Genomic DNA, 25026 nt, shown 5'->3' on the forward strand with positions numbered 1-25026 from the left:
TTTATTTTATTTTTTATTTTATTTATTATTGTATTTTATTTTATTTGTTAATTTAATTTAATTTTTATTTTATTTATATTTTATTTTATTTATTTTATTTATTTTATTTTATTTTATTTTATTTTATTTTATTTTATTTTATGTATTTTTAAAAAGTGTTTATTTTAATCTTGAGAGAGAGCAGAGAGGAGGAAGGGACGCAGAGGATCTGAAGTGGGCTCTGTGCTGACAGTAGAGAGCCCGATGTGGAGCTTGAACTTGTGACCAGTGAGATCATGGCCCAAACTGAAGTCGGACGCGTCACTGAGCCACCCAGGCATCGCCTCAGGTGCGGTTCTGACCGTCATCTGGGGACGCCCACAACCCTGCATGAACGCTGTGGCTGCCGTTTCAATGGAGTCTGGTGACACTTGGTGGGTGTCCGCCCCAGGAGGTGCGGAGGAGGCACGCTGGATATCAGGCTTCAGTTCTAGACGCGCTTGAACCGGGACACGGGTGCAGCCTGGCGGCGTTGCCTCGGTGTCTCCCGCCCACGGGTTGTCGGCATGAGCAGTGGCCTTGGCGGTGGGCTGGGAGAGGGAGCCGGAATCGTGTGTGCACGAGCCTGGACACTGGGCCCCGGGGCCCCAGTCCCTCACCTGTGTGTACGTGGAGGGCGCGAGCACGCGGCGTGCTTGGCTGTCTGTCCTCCCCCCTCCCTCCTCCTGGCTCCCCACCACTTCCTGTGGACATCGGCAGCCCGTGTGCTCCTCGGACACTAACTGCCCTCACGGTCCCGGTCAGCGCCCCTCCCCGCCTGGTGCGCACGTGCTAACGTGGGGAGGCAGCACCGAGGCCGCGTCACTGAGCCCTCCGAGTGGCCGCCCGGTGAGCCGGGCACCTCGGCCTGGCTCCCTTCTCTCCCCAGGGCTCCAGGGGACCGGCTGTTCCTCTGAATGGGGACACAGCTGACTTCACACACTCGGCAGGCGTCTGTGAAATGTCCTCTGTGTGCCACGTCCGGGCGTAGGCGGGTGGGTTAGCGTCCTTTGGTGGGGAACTTGACCCGGTTAGACGGCGGACTGAGAGAACAACCTCGCGCAGCCAGCTTCCTGGTTCTCGCGAGCGGTCGGAGGGGCGTCGGGGGGCCTTGCGGGAGGCGGACGCCGGCGCCCAGGCTGCGGGGGTGTCTGCTGTAGTGAGCGAGGGGAGGGCGGTGAGCGGCCACAGAGGCGCGTGGGGACCTGTAGGCGGTCGCGTGGGCAGAGGGGATGGCGCGGGGGCCGTGGCGAAGACGGCGCGGGCAGGGCGCGTGGCAGCGGGCCTGTGCCGGCCCGGAGAGCCGGTGTGCGTTCCCTCCCGGCTCTGGGCTCGGAGGCGCTACGTCGCCACGCGGCCATGGCAGAGAGCCTACAGGTCGGGGCCTCTTACCCCGAGAGCCCGTCCTTTACCGCGTGATACGCCCCTGATGTGGGCGAAGAAAGGGAGCCAGCTCAGGACCTTGGCCCCTTCAGAAGACGTTTTCGCTTCACGGGGAGCTGTTGAAAGGTTTTACGGAGTGGAGGAATGTCATTAGGATCGTGCCAGGAATGTGGGGGTTGATGGAGTTGGGGTGACCAGTTGGCCGTCTTCCCTGTGGCTAACCGGACTGCGGTTCCCGCACGTATGCTGTGGGTTGCATCCCGCTACCTTTAAACATACACGTTAGATTACGGACTGTTGATTGTCTTTCATTTATTCTGAGCGACAGAGAGTGAGTGGGGAGGGGCAGAGAGAGAGAGAGAGAGGGAGAGAGGGGGAGGATCCCAAGCAGGCTCCACACTGTGAGCGTGAAGCCCCACGTGGGGCTCGAACTCATGAACCGTGAGATCGTGACCTGAGCCGAAACCAAGAGCCAGACGCTTAACCTGCTGAGCCCCCCAGGCACTCCATGAGCTATTAATTTTTAAAGTGTTTGAGTGAGACTACCTGTGCTCTGCTGTTTTTTTTTTCTTGGTAAGAGTATGAGCCAGAATAAATATGTTGTGCTTATATATGTCGTTCGCTTGTATTTTCTTATGTATTCGTGTCTCTATCCAAAGGTGTAGAAGGAAATGCCTTCTTTTCCTCAGAACAAGTCAGTTTCCTCAACTAGATTCTGGTCCTCAGTGCTGACTTATGACAGGGCAAGTATCTGGGCCCTAGAGCTTGCCATGGAAAGGGTTTTTCCCAGAGGCATGCTAGGATCATCCATTCTATCTGTCGTTCCTTTTGCTTGATGATTAGCCTCCTGCATTTTGTCCTCTCTCCCTGTTCCATCCACTCACCCAGCATGTAACCATCTGTCCAGCCATCCGTCCACGGGAGTTCGACGAGCTCGTCCACGAACTGGGAGTTCGATGAGCTCCCCAGTCGAACAGGTGAGATGGCCATGACAGCCACCACGGCCACTAGAGTGCCGTCTGTCTCCTCGCGAGGTCTGTGGGCGACCCGGCGGGGTGCTGAGGCGGGGGAGGTCAGAAGAGGCTTTGGGAGGGCCGTGGTGCTTGAGCTGCGTCTCAAACGGCAGGCACGGACCGCTCACCAGCCTGGGCTTGGGGGCTCGCGGGTCGTGGTCAGAACTCCGGTGCTTTTTTGGCAGGTTCTAAGTCTTAAAATGCACCGTGGTGGGCAGAGTACTGAAGCTCCTCGTCTTCAGCTTCCTTGGGTCTCGTCAGGCTTTCCTTACATATTGCTGATGAGACGGTTTGCAAACTGTTTATGAGCTGAGTGCTCGTTCAGCTCAGAGTTTATTTCTTCTCTGCTCTCTGCCCCCTTTGAAACAGGGCCTTGCCCCTTGGCTTGGAGGGGGAGGGCGAGGAGAACCTTCCCTTCTTTCCTGACTCACTGCCACGGCTAGGTTACCGAACTGCAGTGGAGGGCAGCCCTGGCCCTCCTCCTCGCTGCCCTGCTGGGAAGGGGATGTGGGGGCTGGTGTGCCATAGGCTCCGACGGGTTTGCTCCTGGCCAAGGCAAGTGCAGTGAGTGCACGTGGTGGACGGGTCCTACGGTGACTCTCGGGGAGCCTGCCTGCTCGTATCCACACCTCTGTGTGATCCCTGCTCCTGGGTTTGGGCGAATCGTGTGTCTCGACAGAGTATGGGGTGGTGGGCTATCAGCCTGTGGTTACGTTACATCACGTAAGACTCCATTTGAGCAGACTCACTAGAGACTTTGCTTTTGCTCTTGAGGCCCGCGGCCAGTCGGAGAAGCTCACGTGGCAGGGACGTGTGGGTGGCCTCTGGCTGACGGCCAGCAAAGAGCCGGGCCCTGAGTCAGAGCCCTGCAAGGGAATGGATTCTGCCAGCACCCTGAAATAACTTGGAGGTGGGTGTTACTTTGGTTGGGCCTCCGGACGAGAGCGCGGCCTTGTGTAGCTTTGGAAAGCCCCGAGTGGCGGAGCCCGCCAGGTCCTCTCTGGACTCCAGAGCCACAGGGGCCGTGAGATGACAGATGTGCGCTGTTTTCAACGGGTGAGCGTGTGGGGGTTTGTTACGGAATCAGGAAACTAACACAGTGAGCAAAGCAGCAGTGCCGTGGGCTCCCTTCCCCCACCTTCCATGCAGCGCTGGGGTTGAGGGCCCGTCTCCCTCACTTCTGGGTGGCTCTGTGCCCCACTTCCCCTCTGTCGTCAGCCTGGAGCCCAGAGACCCTCCCGGAGGCTTTGTGCTGCCTCGACTGTGGGGGCCAGGCCCGGCACCCCCTGTCGGCCCATCACATCTCGGATGGAACCCGGGGCGGGTACTCTTCCTCAGTGTCCTCACCGTGTCCCCATCTAGAACCCTGTACGCGTGTTGGGTGGGATGCGGCCAGGCCCCTCCAGCTCCCGTCCGTCTGGTCTGCTGTCCACTCGCCTCCTCTGTGCCTGGGCCGCCACCGATGTGCACACGTGCACGACAGGGGTGGCCTTGCGAGGGGTTATCAGGCCCTCGGTGCTCTGGGTGCCCCGGGGACGCTGCTCTGGCATCTGTGTCCTTTCCCAATAAATCAGGCTTGTTGTTGCTTTCTGATAGGAAAACAGGCCTTCGTGGAGAAGCCTGTGAACACATCTGTGAGGTGAGAATGATTTAATGCCTCGTCGCTTCGATTCTGAGTAGCTCTGGAAGAACTTGTATTTTAGATAATGTTACTGTCAACAAAATATGCCTTAATACCTCTCTAAAGATGGAAAGATAGCATGTCGTGGTGTCACATAAACACTGGTTTCTACATCCTGCCGGGAGGCGTAATTTCACTCCCTGCTTGTGTGCACACTGGGTCCCCGGGGTGGCTGGTGGCGTCTGTGGCCGGGGCCTGGGAGCGTCTACACTCTAGCCTGTCCTTGTGCTCACGCGGTGACCGTGTTAGTCTCTCCCGCTCCGGCATGGCCCGCGGCCGTGTGGGTCTGACCCGCCTTCACCCCTGCCCTCTCGTGGAGCGCGTAAGAAGATAGTAATCGCGTGGCACGACCTTGATGTCAACGCCAGCCTTGGAGAAGTTATTTTGGGAAAATGTGTTTGGCCTCTTTCTGGAGGTCTTTCTGGATCGCAGCCTCCGGGCATTTGATGCTGGCAGGAGTATTTTGTTTGTACCCCAAGCGCAACTGCGCTTCTGTCATTAGCAGACCCCACAGGTTCAGGGCTGGCTCAGTGCTGCCCCAGAGGCTCTGCTTCAGACACCAGCTGCACTTCCATGGTCCCTAGGCCGCCTGCACTTCTGAGCGAGTGGCCTTCACTTCAGTGGTTCCCGTGGCTCCCGTGGGTCCGACGGTCCACTAGGATGACTCACAGAGCTCAGGAGAGCACTATACTTGCAGCGGTGGTTTTACTGTGGAGGGTAAGGTCAAGAACCACGGAATGAGCTTGGGGAAGGTCCCCGTACCGTCACGGAAGCTCGGCTGGGGCCGGGCGTCCAGAGCGTACTGGGTCTCCCCATGGTGCTACCCACCGGATCGTGGGCCCCGTGTAGACGCAATCTCCAGCTCCCGTCTTCTCCCCATCGTCTGGCTGCCGAGGGTCCCACTCAGGCCCCATCCTGACGCTGCCGAGGGGTGCCCTCACCAGAACCCCTCTCGTTAGCGTAACGGGGACACCCGGCCCCGGGGGGAGTCCGAGGACTTAGAGCCTCCCTCCCGGGAAGGGGGCGGGGGCCAGTCCCGCCCCTTCTTATTACGGAACACGGAGGCTTCCCTGACCAGGCGCGTGGTCCAGTCTGTGAGACGCGCCGCGCCTGTAGTGTGTGACGTTACAGAGGCGCCCTTGGGAGCCCAGCTTCGTTGGCTCTCGTTGGCCTTCCGCGTGCTCCCCGTTGCTCGTGGAGGATGAAGAAGGTGTAGAATGGTCACCCCGTGGGGTGGGACGCGCTGGGATCCCGGGTTCTTGGCACCGGAAGGGCCGGGGTTGCGTTTTCTCTCTTTACCCCATCAGCACGTGCCTAAGATGGTGTTAAATGGCCTAAATAAATCTCAATTCCTATCAGCCTCCATTCCAGTTTCTGAGGTAAAAAGCGGCCCTTATTGGCGTGCGGCAGCGTGCGCTCAGAAGGAGGATGGTTGCCCGACAAAGCACGCCGCGTGCGGTGATACTGGTCGGCTGGCTTGGGGTCAGGTGCCCTCCCCACGTCCCCCTTGTGCACCTGTGCCGCAGGGCTGGCTCGGGTGTGCCCTTCCTGGCATCCCGTCCCCCGCCTCTGGCCACACACGGGGCGACGGCAGCTGCTGTGCCGGGACCTTCCCTGAGAGAGTTCCGTGAGGGAGCGGGCCGTCTGGAGGAGAACCTCGGGGCGCTGAGAGAGAGCCTTCAAGAACTTTCCAGAAGCTGACCTGGGATTTGAACCCAGGCTCTCCTGACTGTAAGCCTGAGATCTTAGCACTCTTCCTTAGTGTCTGGCTGAGGCTCACCTGCCGCCCAAGGGAGAGAACAGGCCAGCAGCCCAGGCTCCGGCCACAGCCTCCTCCCTGCCCCTGCCGTGGGGCTGCAGGACTGTCTGCCTGCAGGGACTTGCTAGGGAGTGTCCTGTGCTTGCAGGGTGGAATTGTAGGTCCCGGGTCCCACTCTGTTCCCTCACTTCCCCCGTCTGCCCACCCCACCCCCTTCCAGCTCATACCCTCTTCGGGGCACCTCTGTGGGTGTCTGTAGTGGGGAGCCCTAGGCCTCTCCTTCATGGACGGGGCCCGTCCAGTCCCACCCCTGCTGCCCTCTGCCTCAGCCCCTTCCTCTCGGCTGAGCCCCCGGACCCCTGCACAGCAAGGCCTGGGTCCTGTGGCCCGTGGATGCGGCCGGGCCCTGCCTCTGTAGCATTAGCACAGACTAGTCCTGCACACTGGGAGGGTGGTGAGCCAAGGGACTTCTTGGCTGCAAAGAGGCCCATGTTCACTGCCAGGTGGCTCTCGTTTTGTTCTCTCTCTCTCTTTTTTTTTTTATCTGTTTAACTGATGGAGAATTGAAATCTTCCCCCCAGATCAAAGCCTATTCATGCCTTGCCCGGCAGAAGCGTGATGTATTCATGTCTGTTCTCAGCTTTGCGGAGGGGTTTTGAACGGTTTTCTTTGTCAGGTATCTAAGTGTGAGCAATTATGCTCACTCTTTGGGCAAATAAATCTAAGTAGTGTCTGCCCTGCATAAACAGTATGTGTTTTTTATGCCAAGTCAATGGGATACGTGTTTTTTTTTTTCCTCTTTAGCATAAATCCTGGAACACAATGCGTTTGCATAACTTATTTTTATTTTTAATCAAGAAGGCAAGATGTTTCAGTAGAATTTCCAGTCTGTAGATCTGCTGTTTCAAGTGCTGAGGACACTGTCCCGCAAACACCGTGGTGGCCTCCCTGCATGTCGCTGTGACAGGTACCTTCCTGGTGACATGACAACAATCGCAGTGCCCTGGACTGCCATGGAGGGTTTTAGGAAGAAAACGTTTTCAACCTGAAAGATGACAATAATTACATCTGCCTGCTCATTCATTATATGTTCACTCTTATTTCCAGTGAAATGGAAAATTTCAAATTCAGAATTATTGCTAACCAAATTACCTTTATCAGTGACAGAGCATCTGCTCACAATTACTTATAAAATAGGAAAAATGAAGCTTTTCAGCATATGCATTTGCAGCCCCGACGTATATAAATTGAAAGCAACGCGGAGAGTTCAGTTGTCCATTTTTTAGCACCATCCAGCCAGGAGGCGGCCCCCGCCAGGAGTCCCACGCGTGCGAGCGGGCTTGGGGGACCGTGGTGGGCCCACTTTGTCACCCTCCGTGACGCGCTTCCCGAGAACCACCCCTGCATGAGCAACGTCTCGTCGGCGGGCCGGGTGCTCCGTAGGCCATGCCTGGGGGTCACGACCCCCCAGAGCTCCAGGGGCTCTGCCTTTCCAGCTCCTGTTGGGAGCGCCGAGGCCTCCACCCGGCAGAGAGGAGGCCGGGCACTCCTGGGCATGCGGGGTCGGTTATTCTGACAACTGCAACGGACAACTGTCAGATTCAAGGCTGAATTTATTTTGTGTCTCTCCTCCAAGCTGCTGAGCTCTCAGAGGTGAGGACGCAGGTCTCGTCTGCCCTGCTTCCTCTTCCACACAGCCCGGGTATGTGGGCTGGGGGGATCCCCGGTACATTTTCCCTGTAAGAGCTGATGGATGACGAGCTTTTGTTCTGGAAGGACTTTGCATCTTTGTGGGGTTAGCCAGGTGGCGGCAGGTTTCTGGCTGTTCCCGTGGCCTATGCTTTCCCAGATGGGCCGGGTCGTGCTCTGTAGAGAGCAGTGGCTGTGCCCCCGGTGCTGGTACCCGGGGACACAGGGCGAGTCCCTGCACCCATCTGGCAGTGTGGGGCCGCTGCAGGACGTGGGGTGGGGCAGTCCTGAGTCCTGTCTCCGGCCCCCTGCTCCTTGCCCGCATCCGTGGGCACCACCCAGCCGGCCTCTGTGCACTCGCCCCCGGGTCAGGGTCCTGCGGGCCTGGCCCCTTCAGGAAGGGCACTGGTCAGCACTGTCTGGCTGCGATGGGCTCCTCTGGGCCAAGCCTGAGACCAGGCCCGCCACTGTCTGCATCTTGTGGGGAGGGGGAGGAGGACTTACCTGCAGGTGGGGCCCCAGGAGGAACTCACTGTGGAAGAGAAAGGGTTAATTGTTACTGTTTACTTAGGTTACTTCAGTGATAGGTGTTCTGCAAATAGGAGTTTAGTTTTCCAAATCTGTTCGCTTGCCAGGTCACATTAAAAAGGTGTCCCCTGCCTTCTGGGCACGCTTTTAGAGCTGTTTCCCGAGTTTGTAAACTGGTGACCTTGTCCTTCGGCATGCTGGGTGTGCCACGGCAGAGCATGGGCCTGGCTGCGGAGGCCGGGGCTGTTCTGCCCTCGCTGTCGTGGGCGGCTTGCTTCCCCAGCTTCCGTCCTGTCCGCGTCTCCCGCGGGTCTCCAGCTGTGGCCATCGCTGCCCCTCATCGCCGGGCCTCGCTCCGTGTGCACACGTGGGCCCAGACACGGTCCCCGTCCTACAGGAGGCCAGGGTCCAGGGCAAGACCCGCTGGTGGTACCCCGGGGAGAGCGTGGTGACGACCCCTCATCGGTGCCCGGGGCTGGATGGCCCCTCCGTGGACAAACCACTGTGTTACTGGGCAGGAGCAGAGGACGCGAGGCAGTGTCTGAGCGTGTGGAGACCCGTCAAAACATAACGTGAATCCATGTTACCGAACTCAGAGTTGGCATTTCTTCCCGACTATTAACACGTGACCACTGCGCTGCTGTGTTTGCTGGGGTTTGGGCTGAGCCGCGCCCGCAAGGGTGGCTTGACGGGGGCAGGTGGGCTGGCCGCCATGCGTCGGGGGGCCCCAGGCTGCCGACCGGCTGCGTCACGGGGCTCTGTCCCGTGCCGGTGGACGAGGCGCTGGCCATGTCCCTGTAGAGTGGCAGGCTGCAGTGGCCAGCGGGACCAGGAGCCACCAGGCGCCTGTCCCCGGAGCGTCTCTGGGCCGGCCTCCCTCCTCCTGGGCCATTTCCAGGCAGCGGTTGTGTCTGCCCAGCCTGCTCTCCACGCTGCCAGCTGCACACGCGGGGAGGTGACGCCACTCTGTCTGTGTGGACGAGGCGTTCGGTAAGATCCCAACTTTTCTAAACTGCTGGGTTTTCAAGTAGTTATCATATTTGACTTTCACGGTGACCAGAGCGCCCGTGTCAGTGCCCCGGGCCGCGGCGGAGACTGGCCGTCAGCTGGCGCCCTGGGGTAACAGGCAAAGGTCAGGCCTGGATGGAGGGGCCGCTGGGGGCCCTTAGAACTCTCCAGAAGCTTAGTTCTGTAGCTGCTGAGAACTGTAGGTTAGAAGTCATTCTTCAGTTCTTTAAAAAGAGTAGCGTCCTGTCACGTCTCGAAAACGCTCCTCGACACCGTGGCATGAGGAGCAGAGGCAGAGAAGGAAGACTGCAGACTGGGGCTTCGTCCATCGTGGTCGGTCACGTTTTCTCCCCGCACTCACGGTTCCTTCACTCACTCGATCATCTGACAGACACAGAGGGCGCTTGGGGACAGCACCTGCCCCTGAGTGGGCATGTCCCCTGAGCAGTGAAGCCCCAGACAGCACAAGAAATGTTCCCCTCGGGGTGTTTGTAGCACCAGGAAGGGGGTGGGGGTGGGTCTCAGAGAACTCTCCAGGTGCTGGGCACGTGAATAGCGCTGCACTGGGCAGGGACGGGGTGGGTGGCAGGAGGAGGGCGGTGGCATGAGCGACACGGGGTGGCCGGGTGTCGTCGGGCGGCGTCCTGGCATAAAGTGCTCCTGAGCCGACAGCCCGGGAGACGGTTACCCCTTCCCGCCGGCGGGCTCTTCTCAGTGACAAGCTGTGACTCCGTTCTGCCGGGGAGGCCCCGCCATGGACCGTTTGCTGGCCGCGTCACCTCCCCCGGAGCAAGTGGACACTTCCCTCTGGGAGTGAAATGAAGTTTGTGTAAAACCAGCCGTATCTAATAAGACCCAAGTCGATTAGAAGAACACAGTTAGGTAGACCACAGTGTGGCACCTGTGCGTCGCACCTGCCCCGCCCCGTGGGGGGACTTCCGCAACCTGGACCCCGTGCGAGAGGCTGAAGCCCTGTCCCTCTGAGCCTCGGGGCCCCTGGGAAGGGTTCTTCTGGAGAGCTGACGAGGACAGCTTCCCAGATCCCACCTGGGAGGTTCTGGTGGAGAAAGTTGGGAAGGGTCTGAGCACCTGTGTTCTAACAGCCGCGGAGGTGAGGGTGACGTCCAGCTGTGCGGGGGCCGCGGAGGTCACCCCTGCTGCACTCAGGGGTCAGGCCAACCTGCCTCTGAGCTCCTCAACTGCCTCCCCTCCTGGGCTCACCAAGTGCCCAGGACGGGGGGACGGGCCTTGTCTGTGGGTCAGGGGGCTCTGAAAATGGAGCTCCCGGGGGCCTAGTGCAAAGAAGACAGTTCGCCGAAAGCTTAGATTTTATGCCAAAACTAACGATGATGATTGACTTTATTTCATAATGCTTATTTGTTTGTTTTACTGGGGAGAATATCCTTGGAAATTTCTCAGGGTGATCTGTTCTTACTCCCCTGACCCGGCCCCTACCGCCTGGCTCCCTGGCCCACGTTCCGTTCCAGCTCCGCGTCCACAGAAGTGTCCTTCTCAGGCTTCCGAGAGGGAGGATGGGTGGGGCCAGTCGGGGGGGGATGCGGACTTCCCGTGAGCTTGCCTGGGCTCGTGCCGGGACCTCTCCAGAGACCAGACCCCAAACCAGCCCCTTCCCTGCCACGTGAACTGCCCTCCAGGGGGAGGAGCCCCGTCTGCAGGAGCCGAATACTGCGGGGAGTGGGTGCCAGCCGCCGGAGCCCCACGCCCGGGCCTGCCCTCTCTGCCCGCTCCCTGGCCTCGGCACCCTGGGCCCGGGCCTGCCCTGTGCGGTGCGCAGAGCCCTCGGTCCCTACGTCTGTCCCTGAAGAGGCAGCACGTGGCGGGCTGGGGGCCCGTGCGGTCTTCCCACTGCCTGGTTCCCTCGGCCTCCTCCCTGGCACCTTGCTCCCAGCGGGCTGCAAGGGCTCGGGGGTGAGCCTGTGCGGCTCTTACCAGCCCCGTGCGATTAGTCACTGTCCGGTTGTGACCGCTCTCACAGCGTGCCGCCGGGTCTGCTCCACCGCGTGCCCCAGCGCTTCCCCCACACCCGGCCGCAGGCGTCCCTCCTGCCTGCCGCATCCGACGCCCAGGCGAGTTTGTTGCGCTCAGCCGGGACGGTGCTGGTTTGGGGTGGGGTGTCCCAGTGGTGCCGGGGCGGGAACCCGGGCTGCCCGGAGCTTCTCTGCGGCCAGCCTTCCTCTCCTGTAAGCGGGCGCACCTCCCCACCAGGCACGTACACCTCAGCCGGAGTCGCCGCCTGTGCGATGCAGAGGCTCTCAGGACAGGGTCCTCTCACCCTCCCGTCCCCTCCTTTTTTAATTTTCTTTAAGTTGATTTATTTTGAGAGAGAAAGCAAGCACGAGCGGGGAGGGGCCGAGAGAATACCAAGCGGGCTCTGCACTGTCAGTGTGGAGCCCGATGTGGGGCTTGAACTCACAAACCACGAGCTCGTGACCTGAGCTGAAATCAAGAGTCAGACGCTTACCTGACTGAGCTCCCCAGGCACCCCCTCCCCTGTCCCCTCCTTTTTGCCTGGTGGTTAGGAAAGCCTTTTCTCTGCAGTATTGCAGGTTACCAGGAACACGAGTAAAGACAAACCAGTAAGCAACAAAACACGAACACTTGTTTATTTGCCAGTTCTGGAACTTTCTTTGGGAGGACTGGAAACCTTGTCAGCTTTTTACAGGGTCACTTCTCGAGGCTGGTCACAGGGGGAGGTAAGCCCCAGAGAGAAAGAACTTGCATGTAACTCAGGAGCTCAAAAGGTGCGTGCAGAGAGAGCGCCTTAAGCAGTACTCGGTGGGCCCTGATCGAGCACAGTCAGCGTGGGAGGGTCTCCCTGTTCCCAGCCAGGACCCATTAGGTGGTACTTGGCTGTTTTAGGAAACAGCACAGGTACTTCCCAGGCCCCTCAGGGTGGAGCTTTTCGGGGCAGAATGTTGGGAAGCAGCAAGGTCACTGTGACCCCAGGGCCTTTGCTTCTCGCAGTGACATCACCAGAATTCAGGGACCAGGGAGCTTCACGGAGCTCTGGAGCCTGTCCCGCAGGCTGCTGACCACTCGGCAGAGATGTCCGCTGACCACTGGGCAGCACAGGGGACCGAGGCTGCAGAGCAGGACGGGAGGAGCCATTCGTGGCCGGTGGGAGCTCGTGCGTCAGGGAAGGGATGGTTGGTAAAACCTCGTCCTTCTGAGAGGCCAGCTGCCTGGAGTCCAGCCCCAGCCCTGGAATCCAGACGCACCGGCCTAGAGCCAGGCCCGTGTCCCGCTGGCCCCCTCTCTGGCCGGGTCCCGGGGCAGGTGGGGCATTTGCCTGGGACGAGCTCGAGGTGGTTTTGGGAGCCGGCGGGCTCGCCGTCTCTCTGTCCGAGTCCCTCCTGGGACCGTAGCCCGGGAGTGGTGGACTCGCCCCCGCTGGAGGAAGCGCTCACCTCGCGCCCCGGAGCGTCTGCTGACCTCTCACGGCGGTTTCTCCTCCACTGGGGGGGGGGGGGGGGGGTGGTCCTGCCCCTCTTACTGCGGGTGGGGCACCTGCCGCATGGCTCCCAGGGGGCCCAGCAGCAGGGGACCCGGGAGCAGGGGACTCGGGAGTGGTCCTCGCCGCCGTCCCCGTGCCACGGCGGCTGCCGCCGCTCACTTTCCCGGAGCAAGAGTCCATCTAAGTGGCTTCCTGGCTCCCTGGGGACGAGGCCCGGGTGTCTGGCGGTTGGAGGGGGGGCTCTGAGGTGGACCCCAGGGGGCTCTCGCTGACGGCCTCGGGGCCTGTGTTTGTCTCGTGCAGAGCAAGTGCACCGGCACCTGGAGCAGCACGAGGTGCGTTACCTGCAGTTCGCCTTCCGCTGGATGAACAACCTGCTGATGAGGGAGGTGCCCCTCCACTGCACCATCCGCCTGTGGGACACCTACCAGGTGAGCTGTCCTGTGCGCGCCCCCCCCCCCTCCCCCCCCCCACTGCGCTCCGCCGCGGCCGGTGAGCTGCGCCTGCTCTTGCCCCTCGGCATCTGCTCGGTGAAAGGCGGTCTTTCGAAAGTCCGTCCCTGGGGTCTTGTCGTCTGAATCGACGCAAAACCGGGAGGAGCTTCCCGTAGTCCTGTTTGTAGCCGAACTTCATTCCGACCGCGCGGTGACTGCGTCCCTGGGGCTCGCGAGCGGTTACCTTGGGTCCAGATCCCGGGGTTCCGGCGGGCTCTGTGCCTGAGCCGCAGCAGCGGGGAATGATCACACTCAGGACTCGCGCGTGGTCTCCGTTTTGAGTTTACTCGTAATAAAGATTTTTTAAAAAAATCACTGACGGATTCAGCGCAATATGAAATTTTCTCCTCTCCGCCGATTTTGATGGAACTCGTTTCTTCGGGAGATTGAGTTTTCTGGAACAAACCACCTTTGTTCCCTCGAGTATCCCCTTGCTTATTCTAGCACCTTTTCATCTCGTTGGAGATGTTTGCCGAAGCCGAGGCCGCGCCGCGGGGCTCACACGCCCGCTGTTCGTCATCACTGCAGATGGCAGGAGCCTTACGTGACCGGGAGCGGGGTCCGCGGAGGCCGGTTTCCTCGCCGAGAGGCAGGGTGTTTGCTGCCGTGGGCGACAGCCCTCCGCGGGCCCCGGACCGGCGGGGGGGTGGGGTACCTTCGGAGACCGGGAAGGGAGCTCCCCTCGGTGGCTGCTTTGTGGGCAGGGTCAGTCCCGGCCGGTGGGCTGGGCTCCGCCGAGGGAGCCTCGTCCGTGGACATCCGTGACCGTGTGGGCAGGAGGCAGGAGGCCTTAGAGCTTGTCCTGCCCTCCACTCCCCTTCCCTCCATCGAAGGGGCCTTGGTGTGGACCGTGCGTTCTCCCTGTGGGGTCGGAGCCCCCGTGCCTGCCGCCGTCCTACTCTGAGCCCGCGGTCACGGGAGTCCTCAGAGTTCTGTCCCTGACGGTGGTCCTTGTGCCCCACGCGGGGCCCGCGACCGTCTTGTGGTTCTGAAGCCCAGCATTTGGACTTGGCCGTCCTTTCTTGCCGCTCGCATGTTCTGGTGATGCTCGCTACGGAATTTAGGACCCCTCAGCCGCTTGTGTGCAGACGCCCCACTTCGGTTTTCCTTTTCTGGGGACCCGGCAATTACAGAGTTTCTGGCCACCGACATTTGCTGGGACATAAAGCCTTCCTTGGGCTGTTTGGTTAAAGCGGCCATCAGTCTGGTGCCATTAACTGGGTCTCAGCAGCATCACAGGAAACAAACTTAATATCCCGTGACTTGGGAACGCTCTCCATTTGTGATGGGTTAGGCTGTTGAAGACCCTGCCTCTTCATTAAACACCAGGTTCCTTGTAATACTGTCCCCATTACAGATAAATTAGGTATGAAGTCGATTGTGTTTTGAGGAGCCAGGAAATGGATCTGCGCGTCCGCGGTCCTGCGCCACCTCGCTAAAACTCCTAATAGGTATTAAAACTTTAAGCACAGTTGTGGCATCTTTATTGAGTTAATTTTCCTGAAATTAAATTTTGTCATGAATTGACTCATTTGTACCGTGGACTCATTCTTGAACTGACAGTACCCTGGTCATAAACCTTTTCATATCTTAAAAATTGGGGATATTTCTATTTTACAGGCCCAAGTAACCATGAAATTGTATTGCATCTTTTGGCAGTGAAAATACATAGTAATCACGGGATGGCGTTCGGGCGATCACTCTCCCCTAAACTGGGGTGTTTACTAGCTGGGCCATTAGAGTAGCTCTTTAACCCTCACGAGGGAGCGTGAAGGCCTCCGGGGTCGTGTGTCCGTGGAGGGTCTGGAGACACCTGCTCTGTCCAGGCTCCCAGCTAGGAAGTGGCGTGCATGTGAATGAGGTCAGCACAGGCGTGAAAACAGGCACTTAAACAGCACAGACGATCCAGAGCCGCCGTGCCAAAGGGAGGTGGCCCCCGGGCCCCCGCCCCCCGGGCACGTCGCACGGTGTCGGAAACGGTGCTGGTGCGGGTGGCTGTGGCCGGAGGGGGCAGCGGCCCCCCGGAGAGCCCCGGCCGTGGGAGCGGGTTGCTGGACCTCTGGTACTCGGCCGCCAGCTTTGCCTCTGGCTCCCCAGCCCCGGACTGTGGAAGGGAGGCGTCCCGCCCTTCCCGCGGTGCTTGGATGCTGACGACTCGGATGAGAGAGGCCTTCGCCCTCGGTCTGTAGCCGCGGAGGGGAGGTGGTCGGTCCCTAACCCGTTGGGGCCAACGATCTGCCAGTCTGCCCCCTTGTTTTGTTCAGTTTTCTCTCTGACTCCCTTCTCTTCCCCAAGCCAACCCCTTGGTCTGCGCCTGCCAGGAGGCACGTCGGCTTTGCTCTCTGGGACGAGGGCAGACTCAGAGCTGGCGGGGGTGGGGGTCGTGGCGGGGGGGGTCCCCATTCTGGCAGCTCCCGCACCCTTCTGCTGCGACTTGACAGTGACGTTGGGAGCTCGGCGTCCTCCCTCGGACCGCAGGGCTGGGGAGGGGCGGGTGTGCCAGAGAGGGAGGACGAGCTCACACCCCACCGGGTGGGGCCAAAGCTGGAGCAGGTTCCCCGACAAAGTACGAAACTCGAAACCTAAAATCAGGCCTGAGTCCCTGATGACGTAAGACGGACTCGTGAGTAAATGAGCCAAGAGACAAGTCTCCGACGCAGAGGATTCCAAACACGTCTGCAGATACCGGGCCCTGGAGTTGATGGGGCCGAACCCCCTCCCTCCGTGTGGGCCGCGCACACGGGCTCCCCCCCGGAGGGCAGGGTGGACGGGGGTGGGGGTGGGGGAGCCTCAGCCAGGTGACCGAGGCGGACACCTCGGGGATCAGTCAGGCCGACCGACGGCAGGCGCCCTGATGGGGCGGGACGAGGAGGACCCTTCACCTGTGGGCTTCCTCCCGAACCCGGGACCCCAGTCCAACCCCGAGCAAAACGTCAGACGGATCCTGAGTCACGTTCTGCAGGGTTCCCGACCGGTACGCCTCAAACCGGTCAACATCATGGAAACCAAGGGAAGTTGGGAAAATGGCGTCAGCCCGGAGAAGCCCGAAAAGGCAGGATCACTGCACACAACGTGTCCCGGATGGGATGGGATCCTCGGACAGCAAAAGGCACGAAGTAATGAAGGAAACTAACCGAGTGGAGCGTACACTCGACTTAACCATCGCGGGCCCGCACGGGCTCTCCGACGCCAACAGCTGTACCAGACGGTTGTGAGCTGCTGGGTGCAGGTTCCCTGTCCCGTCCTTGCCGTTCCGTGCCATCCCTGGGCACCTCCCGGCTTCCTGCAGCTCCAGAGGTCCTGCCCGGCCTCCTCGTGTGACCTGACACCTCCCTCGGGGACACCCTCCAGAGGGGGCTGTCGCCGCCACAACCGGCCACTGCCGACCGGCCACGGCACGCGTCCGTTCTCTCCGTGGTGGACGACCCAAGTCGGAGAGCAGGGTGTCTGCACAGGTGGCTCCCGTGCGAGCTGCCGTCCTGGCTCACGGGTGGCGGCCTGCGCACCCCGTCCTCACGCGGGGAGAGCGCTCTCTGGCGCGTCTTCCTCTTGGTAGGGGTGCCAGATTAGCAGATCAGGGCCCCCTGTGGCCTCCTTAACCGTACTCACTGTGCAGAGGCCCTGTGTCTAAGCCCTGTCCCGCCGCGGGTTGGGGGCCTGCAACCTGTGAATTTGGGGGAACACAGTTCAGTCCGTGAGGTGCCCCTTGGGGGGTTATCTGGAGCGCCCCGGGCGGACGCCTGTCATGTGACCAGGATTACCGCCGTCTCCCTGCCGGACTGTCCCTGTGGGGCTGCAGCCTTGGGGCTGGGCCCCCACCGCCCACCCCACCGTGGGCCCGGGCCCTCCCTGCGTTAAACCTCCGGGGTGGATGGGTTGGTTCTTGGCAAGAAAGCCGCTCAGCTGTGCTTCCCTAGAGCTCTCAACTCGGGGGACCCTCCCTGGTAGAGGGGCCTCGAACGATGCTTCCCTGGTGCCCTGGACGTTCCAGCTGCGCCGCCGCCCCTGGCTTGTTCCCGTCCCCCCTCGGGGCTGCTCCAGGCAGGATGTGTGCAGCACCCCGGCTCTGGGCCCCCCCTCGCTCACCGTCTTTGGATTTCACGCACGTCCTCTGGAATTGCTCACCTGTGGCAAAACGGCACAAACGTGGCTTCTGTCTGTGACCCTGGTGGGCCGAGGACTGTGCTTGTGGCTCTGGGCCCATGGGGCGGTGCCTTCTGAGGCCCAGGCTCCCCTCAGGCCTCTCCCTGCAGTGGCAGAGTCCCGGGAGGGCACCGAGCTCATCTGCACTCCCTCTCCACGTCCCGGGGTCACACTTTGTGTTGGGAGACTTGTGGGAGCTCCTCCTCTGGCAGGTCCGGGGACAGGAGCTGCCATTGTGCCCTAGCCTGGCTGCCCCTCCTCCTGAGATCCGCGGAGGGGATGTGCCCTGTGGGCTGTCGGCCAGAGTCCCTGAGCCCCAAGACACAGTCTGGGGTGAGCTGCTCCCACGCATCTGCCGGGCTCATGCACCTCCCTGTGAGCATGGTGTCCACCACAGGGGACCTTGCCGGGGACAGGACGGGCCCAGAGCAGTTGGCAAAGGCTGGTTTCCCCAAGGGCGGAGACCAGAGTGGAGTTTCCAGCGTGGCATTCTTGTGTACTAAATGACTTTCTGATGTGCTTTAGCTTTCCGGGGTCTCGTGGCTCCATACGAATTTTAGGATTGTTTTCGGTTTCTGTGAAAATATCATGGGAATTTTGATGGGGAGTGCAGCGAATCTGTGGATGGCTTTGGGTTGTGTGGGCCTTTTCAGGGTATTAACTGCCCAGTGCGGGAGCGTGGGGCACTTCCCATTTGTGTCATCCTCGGTTTCTTCAACCAGCGTTTTACAGTTTTCAGTCTTTCGCTCCTAAGTATTTTATTCTTTCTGCTGCCCTTGTGCAGGGGACCGTTTTCTTAATTTCTCATTCTGATAGTTCATTGTTAGGGTAGAGAAACGCATCTGATTTTCATAGGTTGACACTTAACTTGCAACTTGACTCAATTCGTTTATCCAAAGGAAATGAGACCAGTGTCTCCAAGGGATCTGTGCACCCCCACATTCACTGCAGCATCATTCTCAGTAATTGTTCTCAATAACCCGATGTGGGTGATCACGTGCACACAGGTGCGGGAGCCTGGCCCCGGTGGCGAGGAGTGGGGAGGGAGGCGCAGGGAGAGGGGTGCAGGGAGGGGAAACCCTGGTGTGCACAGAGCCAGTGGGAGGGATTCCGGAGCAATGCGTCCAGTAGAAGGTTCTGGGATGATGGAAGTACCCGGTGGGGTCACCTCTAGACATAGTGGCTTATTCAACTCTTGGAAAATGTGACCGAGGAACGGAATTTTTAGTTTTAATTTCTCTAAGTTTAAATCGAATAGGCCCACGCAGTGAGTGGCTGCCTTATGTGGGGTGCAGCTCTGGGAAGGGGGGCCAGGGTCAGTAGGGCATCATGGGGAGCGGGCAGCTCCACCTGGAAGGCCCGTGGGCACTGGGTCAGTGGAATGCTGCCCGTCGATGGCTGTAGACAGGTGCACTTGGGGTGGGGTGGGCTGACCTCAGCTTGTGTTGAGGTGACCTTCCCATCTTCCGAGTGGTGTGGCTGTGCGGGTGTGGGAAGGGGGCGGGAGGCAGTGGGCAAGGCTCAGTGGGTGGTGGGGACGCCCCCTGCCACGGGCTGGGGTCCTTTCCTCCCTGACGTCCCGCAAGTCCGATTCAGAAGCGAGTGTGCCGCCTGGGTGTGTCCTGGAAGGAGGAACCCCACAGCTGGGGTCGAAGGGCTGGGTCCCCGGGGGACATCGGGGCTCTGGCCGGTCCTCGGGGAGTGACCCTGGGGAGTGACCACTGCAGAGCCGGCCCTCGGGCCGAGGGTGTGTTCCGGCCAATGCCGCTTTCCACCCGCCGGCCCCAGCACCGCCGGGTCTCGTGGGCAAGTGTGCGTGGCTCGGGGAATGGCTCCTCTCCTCCACTGAGGCCGGAGCCGGCTTTGGTAGATGGGACTGGTGCCGAGCGAGCCATCGGAGGCCTTACGCTTCCCACAACCTACTGATTTTGTTCAAGACAAGGAAAAACCTCCTGTCAGGTGAGTGTTGCAAGATGACCTCGTTTACCTTAAGGCATTTACTAAATTCCTTCCTCGTGGTACCCGAGGCCACCTGAATTCTAAGTAGGACAGCCTCCACTGCCCACACGCCCAGGGGCGTCTTCAGTCACGCTCTTCACGGGGCTGGCGGCAAATCACGCGCGAGGAACCGCGGGGTCTCTCCAGGCTTCAGATCCGGTCACTTGCGTGCTGTCAGCCTTAGGTCGCGACCTCCTGAGGCAGGGCCACCACACACAGCCGCTCAGAGCAGGCCGTGCCGGTGCTCGAGGCCCAGGCCCCCAGGCGCCCGGGGCACACGTGTTCAGGGAAGCGGCACGACCGGGTCCTAGGGTGTTTTTAATGCCAATAAAGCACCCAGTGGCCCACCTGCGGCCAAATGGACCTGGGTCCTTCTGGGAAAAGATCTGTGCGGACGTGTCACGTGGGCCCTCGGCTCTGGCAGAACGGCCTCTCTCCCGAGCGCAGCTCTACCCTTGTAGCCTTGGGCAGGTTGCTTCCCGAAGCGCGTGTTGCAAGATCGCCGTGGGGATCTGACGAAATGTTTCCAGCCGGGGGTCGTAGGGCGTCAGTCTGTGTTTGGGCCTTGGGGTCTCAGAATTAGGGGACCGAGGCCCCACCTCCCTTCACCGTGAGCCGCGGTTGGGTACCTGCCTCCTGCAGACACGCTCGTGCCCCAGTGCCCAGCATGGCACCACGGCGAGAGCGGGGCCCAGGTCGGCGTCACTCAGGCAGGGCGTGGCCGGAGCCGTGCCCAGGAGCCAGGACCGCTGCCGTGAGCCCATGTCTCCGTGGCCCTGGCCAGGCCCTCTGCAGCCCACTGAGCCATGGGGCGGGCGGGGTTTACAAAGGGACGTTGGCCCCAAACCCTGTGGTAGGGGAGTGCTGTGTGAGCCCCTGGGTTCTGTGGGCCGGCCGTGCCGGCTCGGGCAGCAGGGGAGGGTTGGGGCCCCCACCTGTCCACTGCTGCGAGGGGCCACCCCAGGGCCCTGACGCTCCTGGATACGCGTCCTGAGGTGGCTCTGATCAGGACACTGCCAGGTTTGCTCCTGGGACATCCTCAGGGCAGTTGGCCCTTTTGCGTCATTTGAGGTGAAATCTTTCCAGCGTTTTGGTTTTCTGCCGCATGGCCTGTGCGGTCCTCGCGGACCCTGGAGAAGGCGCATCGGAGACGGTGAGGGGCAGGGCCTCCCTGAGCTCCAGAGGACGTGCCCGCATCTCTGAGGAAGAGCTCGACCTTGCACCTGGTGGGTGCCCCCTGCCTCATCCAGTCAGCTGATGTTTGCTGAGCACCCGCCCTGGGCCTGGCCCTGTTCTCAGCCCTGGGGACACAGCGATGGAAAAGACGGGCCCTGACCTCAGGGAGCCCGCGTCCCAGCGAGAGAGCCTGGCCTCCGGTTGTGAGACAGTCGCTAACGCATGCCTCTGCTGGAGGTGCACCAGGACGCGTGGTCCCTGGGATCGTGCAAGCCAGGATGCAGCGAGGGCATCGTGGGCCCTGAATGGGATCTGCTCCCGTGGTGAAGGCTTCTGGCAGGATGTCTCGGGGAAGGAGGAGTCCTGAGAGCCCAGGCCTGGACGGAATGAACGAGAAGCATGTGGAGCAGGACGGCCGGCGGGAACAAGGGCGCGTGGGCAGCGGGTGTGCAGGACGCGGGGTGTGGAGGAAGGGCCTGCTGGATGCTGCCGTGCCACAGGCAGGGGACAGCTGTGGCTTGGTCATGAAGGGTCACTGTGGAACCGACGGGAAGATACCGGATTTGCAAACCAGGCACTGTGTGTGATTGGCCCTCACGCCAAGGATGCGTATCTGCTGACGACCTACATCTGTCCATCTGTCCAACCACCAGTCACTCCTTCCACTCGTCCACCTTCTCCAACGTGAGCCCTTGTTTGCGTGGGGTCTGACGTGGACCCCAGATCCATTGAGATGTCTGAACGTCATCTCTGCCCCTAGGGGTCCATTGCCTGGTGGGGGACACGTGCTCTGCCAGGGGTGATGAGGCTGGGGACTTGGGGACACCTCACTCTGCCCAGGGGTATAGAGCAGGCTTCCCAGAGGACATTTCAGCAGGACTTTGAGCTGAGGACAGGGCTGGGCCCAGAGCCGGATGCCAGGAAGTGCTTGCCGATGGTAGGAGCGGATTTGGAGGCTGAAGACGTGGCTGGGCCCAGCCTGCTCTTCGGGAGGTGTGCTGGGTGTGGCTGCATCATGGTGTTTGGGTGTCGGGGCAGAGCAGAGGCCGCTGCTCTCAGCTGGGGCCACGGGCAGTGGGTGGCCAGGGTGGGGGGCGGGTCTGGGTCCGTGGTCTCATCCACAGGCTGCTGGGCGCTCAAAGCTCTTTTCCCAGAGGGTGACTTAGCTTCCGCAGCCTGGGTTCCCGCCCGTGAAAGAGCTTGGTGCTGGTTACTGTGGCCAGTCTTCCGGCCCTGCCGTCACGGGCACCTATTACTGTGGCTGCATATCTGCAGCCCCACCTGTCATGCTTGCCTGTCGAGTAACCTCTGGTCCCACCAGCCCCAGCTGTGGGGAGTCCCCTTGCTGTACTGCGGGCCATCCCTTCAGGGCAGGGGTGTAGATAACCAATTTGTTGGTGCTGGGGCCTGGTGCCCTCCCACCGGGCCGAACTCTGGGTGGATGAAGCCCAGAGACCCAGAGGGAAGAGTGGGTGGGGCGGTCCAACCGAGCGATTTCCAGGGGGGGGGGGGGGGGGGCAGGTGGAGGCTGGGAGGCTGGGTGAGGCTGGGGCGGGCATCCCGGGGGCTGGGTCTTCAGGCTGTGGCTGCCTCAGTGATCGGTGCCCGGTTTCAGTCATGCACAGGGTTGCCCCTACACCTTTTGTCCTTTGTTCCACGGCCTGGTCTTTCTCCCAGGGGTCCTTCTGGACGTCTTCTCCCAGCCCCTTTACGAGGCTGCCTGAGCCCCTGTCCTCCAGGGTGACTGCAGCAGGGTCACTGGCCACACCCGGGGGGCGGGGGGCAGGCACACACTCTGAGTGCAGCCCCCGCGGGAGCGCCGCACTGTGGGCCAGGCGACGGCCCTTGTTGGCTCTCCTGAACCTTCCAGGGTGCCTCAGCGCCGATTCACAGTGAGCCAGGTGGCATTGAAGCTGATGGATTGGGTTAATCTAATAAAACTGGAGAAGCAGGTCTCCTTACAACATACTTTTTCATAAGCCCATTAAGATTTGAGGTCGTAAGCTTTTCATGTCTGCCCTCCTCCGGGAGCAGGCATAGATCACTGTCAGCTGGGTGAGGATTTAGAAATGAGAATATTCAGCAAGACTGTGCTCACCACTGATAACTTTGCGGGGAGGAGCCGGGAGAGGGTGTCTCTGCTCCTTCGGTGGCAATAAAGTCAGCGTCCTGGGGATTTGGAAGTGGTGTTTAAAGAAGTATCTAGAATGTCTTTAGCGACTCAAAGACTTTCATTCTTCGTATTTCAGTCAGGTTGGGCTTTATCGGCTTATTCCAGGCTCGGGGACTGAGGAGACGATGTCTTCCTTCTTCAGTACTTTGCTCTGGCACAGTTGGCCACGTACGTGGGGCCCGAGTCTGCTCCACCTGCTTCCCGGGAGCAAGTGGCTTTCTGGGCGGTGGCTCGGGGCACCCAGCAGCTTCCACACTGTCACTGACCTGGGCAGAGAAGTTTGCTCTGCATTTTAGCCTCTGAGGGCTAACTTTCATAACAGATAAAATCTTCACTTGTGGGAGGTTACGTAAAGAGTGACTGTCGTGCATCTGCCCGGCAGCAGGCCGGACAGGGCAACTCCTTGTTGACGGCCACGCGTTCACTCTGGAAAGTGCTGTCGCAAAGTGGCAGTCACGTCTGGAACTGGGGTGAGGGACAGTTCCTGGGGGGAACTGGCTCAGTGGGGCCGAGTGCGTGGTGTGGGCTGGGAGAGCCCGGGCCTGCCAAGTCTGAGGAAGAACCGGGGGCTTTGCATGACGTAGTGGGAGTCAGCAGTGTGGTGTTGCCTCCCCACCTGTCCCCCCAGGTGTCACCAGATTCTCTGGCCCCATAGACAGAGGCTCGCCGAGCACCGTGCTGCTCCGTCCTTGCTAGAGATCCGTGTGTCCTGTCACTTCCTTTTGGGGAACCGTGGACCACCGGGTCCTAGCCGGCTGTGGAGTCATTGGGACAGGCCCCTTGGTTCTTGAGTGACCAGTTTGGACACACACACAGGTTGACCCGGAACGCCTGTGGAATGAATGAATGAATGAATGAATGAATGACCCAGACCAGCGGGGAGGTGGCTCCCACCTCCTGTAAAGAGTGAGGCAGGAGAAGGCGTGGCTGGGGAGGGACACCCTGGGACACAAGGGCCTGGCGTTGGCATTGGACGTGGTCTTTGTGGCTGTGGATGGGGAACTGGAACGTGTGAGTAGAGCTAACAGGGCTTGGTAATCAAAATGTCCCTCTGCTGGAGCCACGGGTGACCCAGCCTTGTCCAGGCTTGAGCTCATGAGGAGGCCGAGACCAGTGACACTGGCAATCGCCGGGACCCTCCAGCCCCGAGCCTGGGTCCGCACATGCCCAGAGCAGGGCTGCTGGAGCCCCACACAAGGTCACACCGTGGTAACAGCTTGTCACAGCCTCACTGAGCTCTGAAGGGATATGTTCGTGAATATTTTATCTGCAGTGTGACTTCAAGCAACCTGTCTGACTTCTTAGGCCTCTGGACAGAAGGTTCTGGAAAACCAGGGGCTGGGGGAAATCCACAGGGGCCTGGCTTCATCTGCCGCTCGAGGTCCTCCTGGGGCTACTGGCCAAGGGAGTGGGCAGGGTGTGTGTGTGTGTGTGGGGGGGGGGGTCCGCCAGCCCCATGGGACTGCCCCTTGTGCCCAAGGCCATGCTGCCCTCACTACATGCACAGCCCGAGTTCTGCCGTGCTTGGGAAGGGGACGACTGTGACATGTGAGATGCAAATAAAACACTTGTGGGAACGCTCCTGAGTGTCTTACTACCGGTGGTGTAGATGATGGTCCTTCAGGACTGCAGCGCTCACTTGCGTGGGGTGTGTGCTCGGTGCCAGGGGAGAGAACACGGGAAGTGTCTGCCTCCGGGGAACCCGTGGTCCTCGGGCCACCCCGACCCTCAGCACTTAAGACGCCTCTCTTAGAGCGGGGCCGGGAGCCGGTCCGGGGGGAGGGATTTGTGCACGTCCTCATCGGAGGAGCCGTGAACTCTGTGAACCCCTCGGCCCTCTGCGAGCTGACTATACTCGGTCCTCATCCTCTGCGTCCTCCACCTGCAGGGGGGCCCATCCGGGGCAGCAGGCGTCCGCCCCACATAGCCTAGTTTCAGCCCCCGTTTTGTGTGGAGGACGTAACGGGCCCTGCAGTTGTGACCTTGCGCCTTCATCACCCCACACCCTCGTCCTCCTTGGGGCCCAAGTCGGGTTCTACCTGAATCGGGGTCTCCCGAATTGCAATTCTGTTTGCCAAATAAAGGCCCATTTGTGTCAATTTCCAGCGAGTTCTTTCTTGGCCGTCACCCTCTCTTGCAAGAGGTGCTTGGCGAGCACAGGGTGGTGGGACGAGATGGCCTCTGGCCAGCGAGGAGGTGGTCCGGTGCTTTGGGGGTCCTGTCCATCCTGCCTTTCCGTCCAGCCCTGTTCCTTCTCTTCTTTGTGTTCGGAGGGGAGTGGAAAAGTGTCCTGCCCTGCCATCTGTTCCAGAATCAGGCCGGCGGCCTGGGGCTGCGCCAGCCCGGGCTTGCTCAGTGTCCTGGGCCAGGGGGACCACAGGCAGGGCTGTTCCTCTGGGAACCAGCACACGACGCCTGGTTCCATGGCTTCGGTGGGCGTGAACTGGAGACAGGTGGCGGGGCCCTCAGTGCAGCAGTGGGCCCCCCC

At 60.6% G+C, this 25026-nt stretch overlaps 1 protein-coding gene across 2 annotated transcripts in view; it reads left to right on the forward strand.

Annotated features, from left to right (window-relative positions):
* TBC1D22A (TBC1 domain family member 22A) overlaps positions 1-25026 on the forward strand; it is a 297147-nt gene that overhangs the window by 217971 nt on the left and 54150 nt on the right. For both annotated transcript variants that reach the window (XM_049626541.1, XM_049626542.1), the window contains one exon: positions 12858-12985. In XM_049626541.1, the coding sequence (XP_049482498.1) occupies positions 12858-12985 (128 nt within the window). The remainder of the gene's footprint in view (positions 1-12857; positions 12986-25026) is intronic.

The sequence above is a fragment of the Panthera uncia genome, chromosome B4 (genome assembly GCF_023721935.1).
Source record: "Panthera uncia isolate 11264 chromosome B4, Puncia_PCG_1.0, whole genome shotgun sequence".
Lineage (NCBI taxonomy): Eukaryota > Metazoa > Chordata > Mammalia > Carnivora > Felidae > Panthera > Panthera uncia.